The following is an 18,700-nucleotide window of genomic DNA, read 5'->3' as shown; positions in this document are numbered from 1 at the left end:
TGACTCAGGTTGAGAGCCAAACTGACTCAGGTCAAGGCCGCGCAGAAGCTGTGACGTGAACCAGGGTGGCAGGGGCAGTCGAGCCACTGACTCATGGTCCCAGAGACCCAGGTTCACAGGCTTGCTCTCGGCGTGGAGTTTGCAGGCTCTCTGTGTGGAGTTCTCCCTTGCAAGGTCTGCTTTGGCTCTTGTGGTTTCTTTCCACATTCCAAACAGGGTGATAAGGTAATTGGTCATTTTTAAATTGCACCTAGATCAGATTTCAGGTTCCTGATTTCGGATTTATTGTACATACATGACATCGCATACAACCCTGAGATTCTTTCTCCTGTGGGCCAGGCAGAATTACCACTGATTGGTAGTGCAAAATAATCTATAAAATATATACAAGTAAACAAATAAAGAAATGTAAACAAACTGACTGTGCAATACAGAGAGGAAAAAACCACCAAAGTGCAAAATTCCTTAAATGAGTCCCTGATTTGAGTTTGTGGTTGAGGAGTCTGATGGTGGAGGGGGAGCAGCCGTCCTGAACCTGGTGGTGCAAGTCTTGTGGCACCGATACCTCTTTCCTGACGGCAGTAGCGAGAACAGAGCGTGTATGGATCCTTGACGATTACTGCTGCTCTCCGACGGCAGCATTCCCTGTAGAACATGTACTCAATAGTGAGGGGGGTTTTGCCTGTGACATCCTGAGTGGTGTCCACTACCTTTTGGAGAGCTTTACGTTCAGGGGTATTGGTGTCCCCGTACCAGAGCGTGATGCAGCCAGTCAGCACCCTTTCCACCGCACCTCTGTAGAAATTTGCCAGGGCTTTTGATGTCAGATAAAACCTCTGCAAACTCCTGAGAAAGTAGAATAGTTGATGCGCTTTCTTTCGCAATGTGTATAGTGTGTAGACGAGTGGAGATATCAGGGGACAGTTTGACGAGAATATGGAGAGAATAACATAGGATTAAAATAGGATTAGTGTCTGGGTATTTGGTGGTTTGTGTGAACACAGTCCACCAGTTTCCCTTGATAATTCTCTCTTCAGCTCTACGCATGACATCTTCCAGCATGTCATATCTAGGACTCTCTTCAACTCCAAGACTGCAAGTGATGGGGGGTGGACAATCTGCACCACCAGATCTCCCACACCCTACCCTCATCAAGCTGGCAAGTGATTAAACCCAGTCTTTTCTCAGCAGACCGCTGCCCCAGCACATCTCAGTCACTTCCACATAGCAGCAGGTCCAGAGTGAAAGCTGGTCGAGCATCAGATGCAGTCGCAAGTGAGACAGAACTTGCACCCGGACAACGAGGTGTCCATCAACAAACTCATCAGCCTCAAGTACTACACCTCGTACGTGTACCTTGCCATGGTAAACCTGTTCTCTTTGCATTTAACCCGAGAAATGTCTCGCGAAGCCAAACCTGGGTCTGGGTGCATTGATGAACAATGGCTTTAAAATCTGCTTGATGGTGTTTTTTTAATCGACTAACGTGAAATATTGCTGGTCATTTACAGTTTTCCTTTTGGGATAACGCTGACTCTTCTAGTAATCTGGTTCTGAAGGGGGGGGGGGGTTGTTTCTGTCCTAAGGCCAACAATTAAAGCCTGTATCTTGCACCTAGTGTGTGTGTGGTGGCTGGGCCATTTCACTAAAGAGTTAAGCAACTGCTCTGGACCTGGAGTCACATATAAAATTCAGGAATAAAAACAAGGCATGGATCAGTGTTCAGAATCATAGCAGAAAAGTGTGCACTGAGGAACTCAGCAGGTCTTGCAGCATCCACAGGAGGTGAAGATATATCACTGACGTTTCGGGCCTGAGTGCTTCTCCAAGTATGAGTAAAAAAAAAGCAGACAGGTGTCTGAATTAAATGGCTGGGATGAAGGAACGAAAGGACAGGGGGAGGGGCACAAACCAACAGACAAATGGCGTCAATTAGATATGGAATATGTTCTAAGAGATCGGATATACAGATACACAATCCTTTATCCAGACATCTAAAATCTGGAAAGCTCCAAAGGCTGGCATTTCTTTCCTGGTGCTGGCAGACTGGAGGGAGGGAGAGAGAGAGCAGCACGACTAGGTTGGGCGGGGTGGGGGGGGTGGGAGAAGAGATGATAGTGTGACTCAGGTGGGTGGGGGGGGAAAGAGACGGCAGCGTGACTTGGGCGGTCTGGGGGGGGAGAGAGACGGCAGCGCGACTCGGGTGGGCGGGGGAGTAGAGAGACAGCAGCGCGACTTGGGTGGGCGTGGGGGAGAGATGGCAGTGCGACTCGGGTGGGTAGGGGAGAGAGACGGCAGCGCGACGGGTGGGCCGGGGGAGGAGGGAGACGGCAGCGTAACTTGGATGGGCAGGAGTGGAGAGCAGCGTAACTCAGGTGGGCAGGGGGGAAGGAGAGACGGCAGCGTGACTCAGGTGAGTGAGGGAGGAGAGAGACGGCGGCACGACTCGAGTGGGCGGAGGAGGAGTGATACAGCAGCGCGACTGGAAGGGGGTGGGGGTGGATACGGCAGCACAATTTGGAGGCTTAAATCTGGGGCAGCTAGCTTTGGTTCTGAAATCCAGAAAAATTCGGAACACACTGTCCCCCAAGGGTTCTGGATAAAGGATTGTGTACCTGTACAATTATTGGATAGACAGGGACTGATTAGGGGTAGTTAACGTGGTTTTGTGCATGGTTGGTAGTGTTTAACCAATCTTATACAGTTTTTGAGGAGGTTAAAAGTTGATAAAAGAAAGGCTGTGGATGTCTACATGGACTTTAGTAAAGGCATTTGACAAGGTCCCACGTGGGAGGTTAGCAGGAAGGTTCAGACTCTCGGTATTCATGTATTTGACATTGGCTGAATGGGAGAAGCCAGAGAGTAGTGGTGGATGATGCTTCTCAGACTGGAGGCCTGTGACTAGTGGGGTGCCTCAGGGATTGGTGCTGGGACCATTGTTGTTCGTCATCTATATCAGTGATCTGCATGACAATGCGGTAAATTGGATCAGCAAGTTTCCAGATGACACTAAGATTGGAGGACAGAAAGGAGGACAGCCAAGAGGGCTTTTAAAGCTGCCAGAGGGATCTGGAAAAATGGGCTGAAAAATGTCAGATGGAATTTAACACAGACAAGTGTGAGGTGCTGCATTTCGAAAGGACAAACCAAGAAAGGACCCACACGGTAAATGGTCGGGCACTGAGGAGTGCGGTAGAACAGAGGGATCTGGGGATACAGATACATAATTCCCTGAAAAGTGGTATCACAGGTGGATAGGGTTGTAAAGAGAGCTTTTGGCATATTGGCCTTCATAAATCAAAGAATTGAGTAGAGGAGTTGGGATGTTATGGTAAAGTTGTACAAAACATTGGTGAGGCCAAATGTGGAGTATTGTGTGCAATTTTGGTCACCTAACTATAGGAAAGATATCAATAAGATAGAAAGAGGGCAGAGAAGATTTACTCTGACTCGAGGAATTGAGTTACAGGGAAATGTTAAACAGGTTAGAACTTTATTCCCTGGAGCGTAGAAGAATGAGGGGAGATTTGATAGAGGAGTTTAAAATTATGAGGGGGATAGACAGTAAATGTAGGTAGGCTTTTTCCACTGAGGGTAAGTGAGATATAAACCAGATGACATAGATTAAGGAAGAAAGGAGAAAAGTTTAGGGGGAACTTCTTCACACCGAGAGTGGTGGGAGGGTGGGATGAGCTGCCAGATGAAGTGGTGAACACGGGCTCAATTTTAACATGGTCGATGCCAAGGGATGCATTCGCGGGCATGGCCCCTCCTTGAGAGGTGCTATTCACCCATACACTCGCAGCCATTGCTCGTCGTCAGACCCGCCCCCACCCCTAGTATGCATCAAGCATCACTAGCGTCCAGCATGACGCATGCTAGCGACTCTCCGCGCAATTAAAGCCACGCTTTCTGCTGCTACCTCAGCGGGACGGAGGAGTTTCACGTCTGCCCTGCAGGTAGGCCACTAACGGCCCCCCTCCCCCACCAGCTGAGCGCAGTTTGGAGCAGGAGGGTGCCCTAAGCCCCCCCCCCCACTAACACTCGCTTTGGCGTCGACCCCGGTGCAGGTCAGTGTGTCTAGGCAGAAAAATAGCTCAGCACAGACCAGAGTGGCCGAATGGGCCTGCTCCTGTGCTGTAGTGATCTATGGTTCAATGTAGAGGAACACAGGAGAGAGGAAAGGTGGGAATTGACTGGGGAAGGAGGGGTAGTTTTTGAGTCTGTACATGTAGAGCTGAGAGAAAGGAGGTGGAGGGAAAAAGAAAGAGAGATAGTGAGTGAGAGAGAGAGGAAAGGAGATGGGGAAGAAGATGAGTGGATGAGTTATGGAAACCAGAGAAGTCTCTGTTAATGCCATCCGGTTGGATGGTGCCCAGATGGAAGATGAGGTGTTGTTCTTCCAATTTGTGAATGGTCTCAGTCTGACAATGGACAGAATCACAGATCGCGTACAGCTTTGAAAGAGGCAATTTAGCTCATTAAGTCAGTATTAACTCTATTGAAGACTAATCCACACTGTCCCACTCCCCAGACACTCCCGACAACACTGCAAACTCCTTCTTTATCTTTATGGAGATACAACCACCAGACTGTCTGTGACTTCTTGCGCCCATCTACATTTCAACCTGGCTACTGCAGGGGGCGACCCACTGTACCTGCAGGGAGGCCGGCTCCACCTACTCCCTGTAGGCAGTAGAGCGCTTAGAGCCAGAAGGGACACTAAAGCTGGTGTGCCAGTTTTAAGCTAATTAAAGCCTGATAGTATAGTTTGAGCCTGTTTGTTCGCACCGCAGTGCCTCACTATCAAGCCAGGGATCAAATTCTGCACAGATCCTCATCTGAATGACTCCAGAGTGGTGAAGACCCACAGTAAATGCTGGAGGAACTCGTAGGAGGTAAAGATATATTAACGACGAAGGGATCAAGCCCTCAATGTCTCTAATAGATCTGTACCTTCTCTGGACACCGTGAGACCTGCTGAGTCCACGTTTTACTACACTCATAGTGTCTGCAGATTTCCGAGCTTCTGAGTGGTATCATGGTGACGTCCACAGTAGAAACTGCCAGGCTGAATGAATCCTGCACACAGCTTGCTTCCGAATAAAATTGGTATTGCTGAACCAGACCACAAGGGGGCAGCAGACACCCCTTTCTTAAGTGTCAGGGCTGACCAAATGGATGCAGGAGGCCATTTAGCCCATTTTGTCTGGTACTGGTAAAAAAAATTCTATTCCTGATGAAGGGCTCAGGCCTGAAATGCTGGTTACCCTTTACTTTCTATGGAAGCTGAGTTTCCGAGTTTCTCCAACACTCTTGCGGATCTGCAGATTTTCTTTTATAGCTCCATTTGGCTCCCCACCCTACTGTACGTTTTGAATGGCAGGAGGGTGGGGATGTAGGTTAATACATTTTGATTCTGAGTACAAAGGAACCGTTTGTTTGTTTTGTAGTCTTTCTACTTCGAACGCGATGACGTCGCGCTAGAGAACTTTGCAAAGTTTTTCCACGAGACATCGGACACGCAGCGACAGCTGGCAGACAAGCTCATCGAATACCAGAAGCAACGGGGAGGACGGGTCCAGCTGCAGAAGATCGAGGTGAACACATAGTGGGTAACCATGACCTTCCCACCTCCTGCACTGCCAGACTGAGACCCGCCGCAAAATGGAGGAGCGACACCTCCCACTGGATGGCATTAACATCGACCACCCTGGTTTCTGATGGAACAGCCCCTCCCTCATCCTCCCACCCTCCCCCATCATCTCTGTGGTAGAGAAGTAGAGCCCTACATCACTTTGCTGAGTGCCTTCGCTCTGTCCACATCAGAGATAGGGATCTCCCGGTGGCCAACTATTTCAGTTCTGCACCCAACCCCCACGCTGACATGTCTGCCCATGGTCTCGTGCACTGTCAAACCTAAACCACCCATAAATTGGAGGAGCCCCACCTAATTTTCCATCTGGACGCTCTCCCACCGCATGGCATTAACGTCGACTTCTCTGGTTTTTGCTAGCCTACACCCCCCTCCCATTCTCCCTTCTCCTAACCCTCCAGCCCCTTCCCTCTTCATTCACAGATCCATTCCCACTCCCCCATTTGCTCGTGCGCCCTCCCTCCCTTATCCACTCCTGCCTGTGGGCCCGTACTCCTCCTCCTGCCCCTCCCCCCCAACCATTTTACTCATACCTGACCCCCCACATATCTCTCTTTACCTAACACTCCATCTCCTCTCTAACTCTGTATTTGCACAGCCACCCCCCCATGCCAATTAATTCTCAGCTGATCTCTCCTGCCCTCCTATCTACCTCCACCTCTTAGCCCATGTTCTCCCACCCCCCTGCCCCTTCTTTCCTCCTCCCCACCTTCACCATTTTTTATTCAGGCACCCTCTTGCCCCTACATTGGTGTTAGCTTTGGTTAGAGATGGGGGGGATTTGGTTTTTGGTGTTATCCATGACTCTCCACACCACAGTGCCCAGAAGGGGTGGATGGAATGGTCTACCTCTGTCTCTGGGTCTGGAAGGGGGCAGGAGGTGGGGTGTGCAACAGGAGAGTCCTGTGATTGTAGGAAGTACACGGGAGGAAGTCAGGAAGTCATACATTGAAAAAGGGCTCAGACACGAATCGTCAATTATTTGTACCTCTCTTATTTGATCCACTGTAGGGCTTTTTCCATGTCGGCGCGTGTGAATGACGTCAACTCAATGGGTGGCGCTGCAGCACCGGCCGCCCCAACTTCATTGGCTCTGGAGGGCCCCTGACAACCCCCATGGTCCATTTGAATCTGCCACCATTAGTACAAACTCTTTACAGACAGCGCAGAATTCGAATCTCGGTCCGCTAGTGCTGTAGAGGTGAGGCGCTAACCGTTTCACTAACTCTGCTGCCCATTTGGTTATTAGTATATTTTGCTAGTATGGTTTGCCATCTCCTTTATCAATACTCACATTATCTCTGCATTTTTCAATCAAATTATAAAGTGGCGTGTACAGTGCTTGAACCCCGTTCCCAATCACTGGCGTTGGAAAGGCGTTGTGCAAACTTGGTGTGGCCCCATAGTATTATTTCCTGCTTTAGTCTTCGTTCATGCCCTTTCATGCTGGGCCTCCAACTGGAGGCTGGCTACAAGCGCGGAGGGAAGTCATGAACTTACCTTTCGTGGGGCAGTCCTGAAAGGCAGCTCCTGCATTACTTTCATGAAGAGCAGCCCTCTGGAGCCAATGAAGACGGGGCGGCTGGTGCCGCAGCGCCGCTCACCGAGTTGACGTTATTCACACGCACCGACATGGAAAAAGCCCTACAGTGGATCATGGCGGCTCCAGAGCAGGAAGACAGAGGCTTGTGATGTTTTCAGCCAGTCTTAGTATCCAGGCAGAGATCAAGCACACCCTCAGTAAGGCCATTAATGGCCCGCTCCTTTGACTCAGGCTGACAACATCATCAGCCCGCCCATAACCAACCACGTTACATTCACTCGAGGTGCTGCGCTCCGCCGATTTCCCTTCTCCGAGACGGATTGCAGCCAGTGCCTTGGAACCGGCCACAGCACATTCACGAAGGGAAGTCTCCTGACGTAAGGGTGGAGAATCTCCACCTTTACAGTCGGGCTTTTTCATTAGCCTGTTGATATCTTTACAAAGGGGATTTCCCTTAGGGGTCAATTTTCCGGCATTTTCTGTGGCCCAGCAATGGCCAGGTCCCAATGTAAACATTTACCTCCTTCAGATGCAGCGGGATTCCTGACTTCCTCCCGTGTACTTCCTGCAATCACAGGACTCTCTTGTCGCACACCCCACCTCCTGCCCCCTTCCAGACCCAGAAGCAGAGGTAGACAGACCATTCCATCCACCCCTTCTGGGCTCTGTGGTGTGGAGAGTCATGGAAAACACCAAATCCTCCCCCCCCCACCCCGTCTCTAACCAAACATAACACCAAGCCAATAATTTATTATGGTTGGAGGACCCAGCGGGTCATGCGGAGAATGTACAAACTCCTTACAGACAGTACGAGAGTCGAACCCAGGTCGCTGACGCTGTAATAGTTTTGCCGAGCTGCTCACAGCTGATCTGCTCCTGATCTGTATTCCACTTTCCTACCTGGCCCCCCTCCCCCCACAGACCTTGATCCTGGTGAAGTCCAGGTGTCCAGCTCCTGCTCCAGTTCTCGTGTTCCAATGGAGTTTGTGAGTATTTACAAGATCCAGATATGGCCATCTGAAGTGCTGGTAAGAAAATTGCCCCTGAGGTGCCTTTCCACCATCGGCCCTCGCCATCCAAACCACTGCCCTCTCGTTTTGGACTCTGCACTCCAGGGACTGTTGGCCTTTTTATGCCCCTCATTATTTTGTGTCCATTGATGTGAACACTACTCAGCCTCCCGTACTCCAGGGAGAAAGGTCTTAGCCTATCCAGCCTCTCCTTATGCCAAAAACCCTCCATTCCCGGTAATATCCTCGCTGATCTTTTTTTGCGCTCTTTCTAGAAAGATCTGTGGTGACTTAAAAACCCAAGGAGTCCAGCTGAGCAGATGTAAGGCAAAGAGGCCACTAGCTCCTGCTACTGCAGTCTGCATAACACCATAAGACATAGGAGCAGAAATAGGCCATTCAGCCCATCAAGTCTGCCCCACCATTCAATCATGAGCTGACCCATTTTTCCACTTAGCCCACTCCCCTGGCTAATCAAGAACCTATCAATCTCTGCCTTCAAAAATACACCCATTGACCTGGTCTCTATAACCTTATGTGGCCACAAATTTATCACCCTCTGGTTGAAGAAATTATTTGACATCTCTGTTCTAAGCAGACTCCTTTAATCCTAAAGTTGTGCCTTCTTGTTCTAGGCTCTCCCACCATGGGAAACTACTCTGTCCGCGCCTTTCAGCATTCGAAGTCACACCTTAATTTGGGATTTGTTCCAAATGAAAAAATAAACAGGGTACTCTAAAGTGGAATCTTTTACTACACAGAAACCAGCCAAGAATGAGTGGAAGAATGGGTTGGAGGCCACACAGGATGCTCTTGAATTACAGAAGAACGTGAATAAGTCTCTCCTTGACCTGCACCAGCTGGCATCCAGTAAAGAGGATCCACAGGTAACGGGAATTATTTGCACTCTATAGAGGTCTGTCATTGCCATTGGGAATTCGAGTCACCTTAATCCCATCCACATGAAAGATCAAGATCCTGGGCTCACTGCAGATCTGTTCATTTCAATTCAAATTTTAAAATGTGGATCCAGCATGGTCGCAGGCCCTTCTGACCCAGCAGTCCCTGCTATCCAAATGCCCCAATTAACTGTTCATTTTGGAAAGTGGGAGGAAATCGGTGCACCCAAAGGAAACCCAGGCAATCACGGGGAGAGAGTTCCAACAGGTAGTTCCGGCGGAGACCAGACAAACTCCTTCCAGAAGACACCAGAGAAGTGAATCTGGGTGCCTTAGTAGCATTGCGCTAGAAGCTGTGAAACTGTTCGGTATGATAGAGTTTAACTGAAGGGTGTGATGCACCATCAATCACTCGGGAGACTATTGTGAAGAAACCAACAGGCTTTAATTCACTTGAGCCATCTCTACTGTCCGGCACTGAGTTGCGGTGGGAGGGGGGGGCAGTGGAACAGCTACAGGAGCCTGTGGGGAGGGACAACAGGTACAACCAGCCAATAGGCATGTTCAACCAGATAATTATACATTATAGAGGTTTACCACAGGGTGTTATGCAGTGCCCACAATGTTAATGGTGTCCCAATGCACGTTGCAGGAATTGCAAATAATTAGGAAAGAGTTGGATAAGTATATGGATGGGAGAGGAATGGAGAGATATGGGCAGAATGCTGGTAAATGGGATTAGAGGAGGGTTACTTGGATCAGTGGACTAGAAGGGCCAATTTGGCCTGTTTCCGAGCTGTAATTGTTATATGATTATATGGTTATAAGTGGAATTGAATGCAATAGGAAGGTTACGCAAGGCTTTGGCGAGACCCCGTTTGGAGGACAGTGGTCAGAAATGGTCACTTTATTCATGGAAGGATGTTAATGCTTTGGAAGCAATTCGGAAATGGTTTACTAAACCAATATCAGGGCGTCTTGAAGAGCCTTGGCTTGTATCAGCTGGATTTAGAAGGGTGAGTGAGGATTTGATCAAAACACGAGGGGATTTGAAAGGGTGGGTGTTAGCATTGTTTCCCCGTGAAGGAAAATCTATAACTAGGGATCACAGGTACTCCCTGACTTGCAACCTATGCGACTTTCATCCATCCGCACATACGACTGAAAATTTAAAAAATATAAAGAAAAAATATAAAATGTACGCGTTTTATGTTGGCTTTGACAAACTATAACAGGGATACAGGGCACATAGGAGCCAAAATGTGAGCACTTACTCATTAGTTGTTGTCCCAGGATCCGCAGGCTGGGCATGGCCATCTTGATTCCTGCGCACATGCGCGATTCTTCGGTTGGCGCATGCGCGAGAGTGAAGGGCGCAAACTTAATATCATTAGGGCACTTCACTCTCGCGCATGCACCAACCAAACTCCAATACGTGAACCCATCGTGCATGCGCCAACCAAAGATTCGTCCATGCACACATGAATCAAGATGGCCATTCTTAGCCTACCATCCCCGGGACACCGACTAACGTGGTAAGCATAGACCAGAATGTGGAAAGATTTGACAAGGTTGATCGACAAGTGGTTACCATCAAATCTACGATGAAAAGAGATTTCATTACATAAATTTTCTTTAAAAGTTCAGTACTCCATGCGCTCTGGCAAAATTCCAACTTGAGTCCATTCCGAGATACAACTGATCCTTCGATCCCAATTATGGTCGTAAGTTATGGAGTACCCTTTAAAAGTAAGGGGAAGGCTATTTAGGACAGAGATTACATGAGATTTTCCCTTGGGCTGTGAGACCTTGGAACTCCTCAAAAAGAGTGCTGGGAACAACGTCTTCAAATGCTTGAGGCAGAGGTACTGAATAAATATTAAGCATGGGAATAAAACGACGACTATAGGAGCTGGGATGTTACGGTAAGGACATTGGTGGAGCCATATTTGAAGTATTGTGTGCGGTTTTGGTCACCTAACTACAGGAAAGATATTAATAAGGTAGAAAGAGTACCAAGATTTACTAGGATGTTGCCGGGAACTGAGTTACAGGGAAAGGTTAAACAGGTTAAGACTTTATTCCCCGGAGCATAGAAAATGTGATAGAGGGATAGACAGAGTAAATGTAGATAGGCTTTTCCCACTGAGGATAGGTGAGATACAAACTAGAGGACATGGGATAAGGGTGAAAGGGTAGGGGGAACATTAGGAGGAATTTCTTCACACTGAGAGTGGTGGGAGTGTGGAACAAGCTGCTCGCTTAAGTGGTTATTGCGGGCTCAATTTTCAGTTTTAAGAACATTTTGGGCAGATAGATGGATGGAAAGGGTATGGAGGGCTATGGATGGTGCAGGATGGGGGAATGAGGGGAAAATAATAGTTTGGCACAGACTACAAGGGCCTGTTTTCTGTGCTGTAATGTCCTATGTGGCCACCCTTTTCAATTCTCCAAGCCATTCCCTTGCTGACATGTCTGTCCACTGTCTCGTGCACTGAAGGTCGGAGACCGGCCGTAAATTGGAGAAACAACACCTCATCTACCGACTGGGAACCCTCCAACCCGATGGCATTAAGATCGACTTCTCTGGCTTTAATTAAACCCCTCCCCCACCCCTTGCTTCCCCTCCCTCTGTCTCTCCATTCCGACTCCTTCCACACAAACATGATAGATTCCTAACTGGGCCCTTATCACATCCAATTAACACCTTTTATCCTCTGGATTCCTCCCCCATTGTTTGAATCCTGAGACTTTGAAATATCCTGCTTATTCCATTTTTTTTCCTTGAAGAAGGGGCTCAGGCCTGAAACGTGGGCAATCTATCTTGAGGCAATGAAAAGACCGGCTGGGTTCCTCTAGCATTTCCGTGTGGTTTTACTACAATCACAGCGTCTGCAGACTTTCGCGTTTAGACTCCTCTCAGGTCTTCCGTGGACTTATTAAAATGGCAGAGCAGATTTGATGGGCTGAATGACTTCCTCGCGTTGACCCGACCCATTCACATCACGTTGATCTGCTGACCTTCGCAGACATCAAGGTCCCCCCCCCCCCACCCACTGCTTCCCCGTGACTTTGTCCCACAGAGACAGAAGTCACCTCTATTTTCTTTTTCAGCTGTGCAGTTTCCTTGAACGGAGTTTCTTGAACAACAACGTGGAGCTCATGAAGAGGCTGGGAGACTACATCGCAAGCCTCAAGGGATTGTGCGTGGGGCAGACCAGTGGATTGGGCGAGTACCTGTTCAACAAGCACAGCCTTGGATGAAGTTTTGATGGCGGAATCGAGCAACATCCTTCCATGCATCTCACTCCCTTCCCACCTCACCGTGTGCTGTCGTGAAATGAAAGTATCTTACACTCAATGTTAAAGCATTTGTCTCAAGAGCACATTTATTAACGTAATAAATACTTCCAGGTACTTTTAAGGCCAGTGGTTTCTTCAACATCAACGAACGCCTTAGCTAAGAAAAAGATGCCCCCACTCCCCACCCCCCCCCCCCCCCCCCAACCAGCACAACAGTCTCCTGACCATTTACTTGGCATCCTAAACACAGCAACTGGCATGTGAATAATTCTGGACACCACATGATTAGAAAGATGTGACTGCACTGGCAAAGATGTAGCCAGAAGCTCTGAGGACAGAAGGTTCAAACATACCGTGAGGAAGGGCTCAGGCCCAAACCGTCGGTAATATATCTTCAGCTCCCACGGATGCCGACTTCCTCTAGCATTTCTGTGTTTTAACTACAAGCACGGAACCTGCAAACTTTTGAGTTTCTCTCAAATATTCCTTTGGTAGACATATAAAAAAATGCATAAAAATATAATATACTTATCAGGTTGAAAAACCTGTTAAGATACTTTATTGCACCCTCTCAGAAATCCCATTATGATAGTTAACTCCCTGTTTGCTGGAGTAAATGTGGAAATCAAAATACAAACTATTACCTATTTTTTGGGGAACTGCCCTGTTATCAAAGTTTATTGGAGTGGGGGATGCACAATGGCCAATAGATGTGAAACATCTTCAGAAAGTAGGACCATATATTTTGGGTACATACCTCAAGAATGGTTGAAAAGATGAATATTGAATGAATAAACTGCTGGTGGCTGGTAAAAAGACTCTTCCAGGAAATGGTTAGTACAGGAGAGCCCGACTTTAAATGCATGGGAGGAAATTATAATGGTCATTTATAGAATGGAGAAAAAAAGAGCATTTGTTAATTATAAATCAGAACAATTTAGTTCATGCTGGGAAAAATGATTTAACTACATAATACCTCATCGGCCTGACTTTATTCTTACAAATCAATGTTTAAAAAAAAACACTCTCTACTTGTATATAGTTTTCTTCTTTGTCTTGTTCTGTCGCTCTTATCTCTATAAGATAAATAATTATGCGGAAAATTGTGACAATAATGAATATACAGGTACTCACCAACTTGTGACCCATGCAACTTATCCGCACATAAAAATATATATTACTAAAAAATATAAAATTCACGTGGCTTATGTTGGATTTGACAAACTATACCAGGGATACAGGCCATGGAAAAGTCAAAAATGTGTGCACTTACCTTGTTGGTCGGCGTCCCGGGGACCATAGGCTGGGCGTGGCCATCTCAATTCCTGTTCGCGTGTCTTCGGTTGGCGCACGTGCAGTGGGTTCGCGTATAGGAGTTCGGTTGGTGCCTGCGCGCGGGTTAAGGGCGCAGATTCAATATCATCAGGGCGCTTAACTCTCAGGCACGTGCCAACCAAACTCCAATAGGCGAATCCCCTGCGCCTGCACCAACCGAAGACTCGCGCAGGCACATGGGAAACAAGATGGCCGTGGCCAGACTGTGGATCCCAGGACGCTGACTAACAGAATAAGTACACACATTTTGGTTCCAGCATGCCCTGTATCCCTGTTATAGTTTTTCAAATGCGACATTTGATTAAAAGGTTTGCTTTAAGACATTGGTACTCCACGCCCGCGGGCAAAATTCCGACTTATGTCCATTCCGAGATACGACCGACCCTTCGGTCCCAATTACGGTCGTAAGTCGGGGAGTGCCTGTACATGTACAAAATCAGAGATACATCTTACAGAAATGTTTGTTTAAACTTCAATTAAAAAAAGTTTAAAAATCTAATATACATGATAAACTTCAAGTCTTGTCTCCAAAGAGTCGCTGTGAGCATCGCCCGGCACCCCTAACAGAAAGAGGTGCAAAGGAGAGTCCCTTCGGAGACACCAAATGTCTGTGGATTCGCCTTCAGCGCTCCAGCACCCTCTGCAGCCACATAGGCCTGTGTGCAAACCACATAGGCCCGAGCTCCAGATCCAAACCTCTGGGACCATCAGGAATCATTTAGTGTCCAGGGCCCTTCTTGTCCTCAGCACCCTCTCTAATCTTGGTCTCCAGCAGCCTGTAGCCTGGATGGGTCCTTCATTAACATTAACATGGGGGATATAAAAGAGGAAGGAATTGTGAGCTTTGCTGCACATGTAACCAGGAGATGATTTAAAGTCCTTATTCCCTATCTTTCCTTTAAAGTTACTGGGGCCCTGCTTCTGATTGGTCCTTCAAAGTCTTGGGAACCAGCTATCGGGACAGGAAGGCCTGAGAATCCTGATGACGAGCAGGGCTCCCGAAGGGGCTCAAGGATTAACTGCTTCAAGGGTCTGAGGAGGTTGAAACACCAAAAGTCTGCAGACGCTGTGGTTATGGTAAAGCACACACAGAGAAATGCTGGAGGAACTCGGCCGGTCTCGCAGCGTCCGTGGGAGGTGAAGACATATTACCGACCTTTCCCCAGCTATTGGGATTAGACTGCACAAAATCTGTACACAGGACTGGGCGAGTGAAAAAGTTAACGATTATTAAAATGGCGGCAGATGATGGAAATCTATAATAAGAGCAAAGGTCTCTGAATAAAGAGGAAGCGGGAGGAGTCTCTTCAACCAACTAAAGGTATTAATTGGATATGAATGGTAAAAGGAAAGATGAGAACTGGTTTTGGCTCAGTGAAAGGAGGCAGAGGGAAAAGGGAAAAAGAGAAGAGAGAGAGAGAGCTGGGGGAGAGATCTTCGGGGAAAAGGAGGGGGGCTGACTGAGGCTGGAGCAGGCAGGAGGCTACGCAGTGACTGAACGTAAAGGTGAGCAGGAGGCAGCGGCATCGGGATAGGATCCACGGACCCTCTGACTCTGAAGGGTGCCTCTTTTGCTTCTTTTTCTCTTCTTGGTTGAGACATTGGATGAGTGGCTTCTCTGAGTATGTTTACAGGCAAACAAAAGTCAAGAAATTATGCCCATGAGAACAAAGGAAGCAAAACAAAATATGACACCGTAGGAATAGAATGTGAAAAAGACTGAACTGTCCTTTGTGTGTGTGCGCGCGTGAGTTTGTGTGTTTGCTGTGTTGGATGTGTGTTCTGTTTTGTGTGTGTGTATTTTGTGTGTGAGTGTGCATGTGTGTGAATGTATATATGTGTATGTGCTTGTGAGTGTCTGTGGGAGTGTGTGTGTGTGAATGAGTGTGTGTGAATGTGAGTGTTGTGGGTGAATGTGTGTGTGAGTGAGTGTGTGTGTGTATGTGAGTTTGTGTGTTGTATGTGAATGTGTGTAAGTCTGTGTGTGTATGTGAGTGTGTGTGTCTGTGTATGTGCATGTGTGTATGTGAGTGTGTGTGTTGTGTGTGAATGTGTGTAAGTGTATGTGTGAGTGTGTGTGAATGTGTGAGTGTGTTGTGTGAGTGAGTGTGTGAATGTGCGTGTGTTGTGTGTGAGTGTACGTGCGTGTGTTTGTGAGTGAGTGTGTGTGTGTGAGTGTGTGTTGTGTGTGAGAGTATGCGGGTGTTATGTGTGAGTGTGTTGTGTGTGAGTGTGTGCATGTGTATGTGTGAGTGTGTGTGAGTGTGTGCATGTGTGTTGTGTATGCGTTTGTATATTTATCAACGTGATCATCATGGCCCACCCCTTTGCGACTGAAGATGAACACGGTGCCTTGTTTATTATATGTATTTATATATATTGTTTATCACTGTGAATGGTTTATTTTTAGTAAAAAATTTTGCAGATCTTTAGGACGTGGAAGGAAATAGGAGCCCACGTGGAAATACACGCGGTCAGGGGACTCCACAGACTTGGGGCAGGGCAGAGGGCAGAGTGAACCCAGGCCACTGGAGCTGTGAGTCAGTGGCACACTGTTAACCCACCTCAGGATGTAATTGTTTATCATGTCCCCAGAATGTGTGCAAAGACAGAGAGCGATTTACATGCAGTCACCCAACCTCTCTCAGAGACTCCTCAAAGACAAATATTTAATGCAAAGCTAGCTATTGATTTGGCATTTGGACATCAGTTTAATGTCTAAATGCCAACTTGTTCAGCATGCTCTCACACTTTACTGGGAATAAGTAGTTTTGTAAATATAGATGGGAAGGCGGGGGGGGGGGGGGGGGGGGGGGGGGGGGGAGGGGGGTATGTGTTGGGAGATGAATGCGTTAATATCTGTTCAGTGTCTTTATATGCAAAGAGATGAATAAGATGATTAATTTGCATGTAAACAGTCAGCAATGTGTCTGTTTATAGAAGTCACGAGTTAAAGTTGCTGGGAACTGGCTACTGTCTGTTTATAGAACATTACAGCGCAGTAAAAGGCCCTTTGGCCCACATATCTGTGTAGAACAGGGTGACCAGATCAAACTGAAATCCTGCAGCATGTACGTGACTGACCCCTTTCATGTCTGTCCAGAAGCCCCCTTAAGTGCTACTGTTGTACAGTTCCACCTTTGGCCCTGGCAGACCGTTCCAGGCACCTCTGCGTAAAAATATTTGCCATCTCCCTTAAACTTCCTCACCTTCGCCCTGAACACACGCTTCCTAGATTGTGGCTCCTTTTACCATGGGGGAAAAGATTCAGACAGTCCCCTTTATCAGTGTCTCTCATTATTCCATACACAGCATGGTTGGCATAAGCGGTTAGTGTGGTGCCGTTACAGCGCGGGGTTTGTACATTCTCCCAGTGTCTGCGAGAGCTTTCCCGGGGCTCCGGTTTCCTCCCACTGTTCAAAACTACCGGCGGTTGAGGGTCAATTGGGATGGGCTCATAGCCGAAAGGGCCTGTAACCGTGCTGTATGTCTAAATTTTTAAAAATGTAATTTAAAATATAGTAAAACCTCATTAGAATGCGGAGGTTGGGGGGTCCAAGGTTTCATACCACGTTACAGGCGAGCCGCGGAACAGATGCAGATAGGTCATGATTCAGGAAGCAGGAAAACCGAATACTGTGACTCAAACCCTATAATAAGACCTTTAAGACTTTTAAACTCCACATATTAACATACACATCTTGTAAATGAGTCATGAGAGACCATTTTTGAGTTTGTGGCTGTTAGCTACTGTTAGCCTGACATCCTAAAATCAATGTTTGGGGTCCACAGACACCCGCGCTATAAGCGATTCCGCATTCTAATGAGGTTTTACTGCAGTTAGTCTGCTAGGAAACTTGCTACTGGGGAGATGTGAGTGAAATGGTTCATCTACAGCAGTGATTCCCAACCTTTTTCTTTCCACTCACATCCCACTTTAAGTAATCCCTACGCCATCGGTGCTCTGTGATGGCAGGGATTACTAACACCCAATTGTTACTGAAATATTTTGCTTGTGAAAAATTGTCACGGGCCCATTTCCTCTGGAGTTCTGAAACCGTGCACATAACGAGTCGATGAGGGACGATTAAAACACTGGTTTTCAAACCTTTTCTTCCCACGTTAAGCCATCCCTCACTAATCACGGAGCACCAATGGCTCAGGGACTACTTAAAGTGGGACGCGAGTGGAAAGGAAAAGGTTGAGGACCACTGAATCCTACAGCCTATCAGCGAGGTCAATCTCCATATGAGGGGAAATGGTGAAATTTGTTGGAAAACTGACTGCTCACCATTTCAATGGGTTGATCAGGTGTGAACTGATAATTGCCTGAGACGATCAATAGAACAGTGGATGGAGTAAAACTCTTGGGAATAGACTGTTGAAAATCTGTGCACGGGGACCGGGCCGAATGAGAGTTAATTTAAAAAAGCCAGCAGATGATAGAAATCTCAGATTAAAGCTACAGAAAAGCTGGAAATTTTGCACTGGTTCAGGCAGTATCCGTGGGAAGACAAACAGTTAATGATTCATCAGACCCAAAGAAATTTATTCACGGGGTGGAAGAGATTACTCTGATAGGGTAAGGCTGGGGTGGTGTGTCCTCCGGCAAGAGTACTGTAGATCCCAGACTGCCCTGAATCTGTGGGGGGAAGGGGGGGGATGTTTTCTTTCCCAACTGAACTCGTAGCAGACAGAGGGGGGAGAGAAGGGAGGAGAGGAGGGAGGAGAGAGGGAGAGGGGAAGGAGAGTCTGGGGGAGTTGTGAGGGAGAGGGAGAGGGGGAGAGGAGGGGGAGGGAGGGGGGGAGAGATAGGGGGGGAGAGGGGTGGGGGGGGAGAGGGGTGGGAGGGAGGGGGGAGAGGGGGTGGGAGAGGGGGAGAGGGGGTGGGAGAGGGGAGGGAGAGGGGTGGGAGAGGGGAGGGAGGGGGGAGAGGGGTGGGAGAGGGGAGGGA

General features: G+C 47.8%; 1 protein-coding gene across 1 annotated transcript; it reads left to right on the top strand.

The window, feature by feature from the left end:
- The first annotated feature begins 1,177 nt into the window (after positions 1-1,177).
- LOC138748956 (ferritin heavy chain B-like) lies at positions 1,178-12,532 on the top strand. Its single transcript, XM_069909920.1, has 4 exons — positions 1,178-1,365; positions 5,454-5,600; positions 8,971-9,096; positions 12,223-12,532. The coding sequence occupies exons 1-4, from the start codon at positions 1,264-1,266 to the stop codon at positions 12,370-12,372; spliced, it is 525 nt and encodes a 174-aa protein (XP_069766021.1). The 5' UTR covers positions 1,178-1,263; the 3' UTR covers positions 12,373-12,532.
- The last annotated feature ends 6,168 nt before the right edge of the window (positions 12,533-18,700 follow it).

The sequence above is a fragment of the Narcine bancroftii genome, chromosome 13 (genome assembly GCF_036971445.1).
Source record: "Narcine bancroftii isolate sNarBan1 chromosome 13, sNarBan1.hap1, whole genome shotgun sequence".
Lineage (NCBI taxonomy): Eukaryota > Metazoa > Chordata > Chondrichthyes > Torpediniformes > Narcinidae > Narcine > Narcine bancroftii.
The sequence above is the reverse complement of the archived record's forward strand: the minus strand, read 5'-3'. Positions and strand labels throughout refer to the sequence as shown.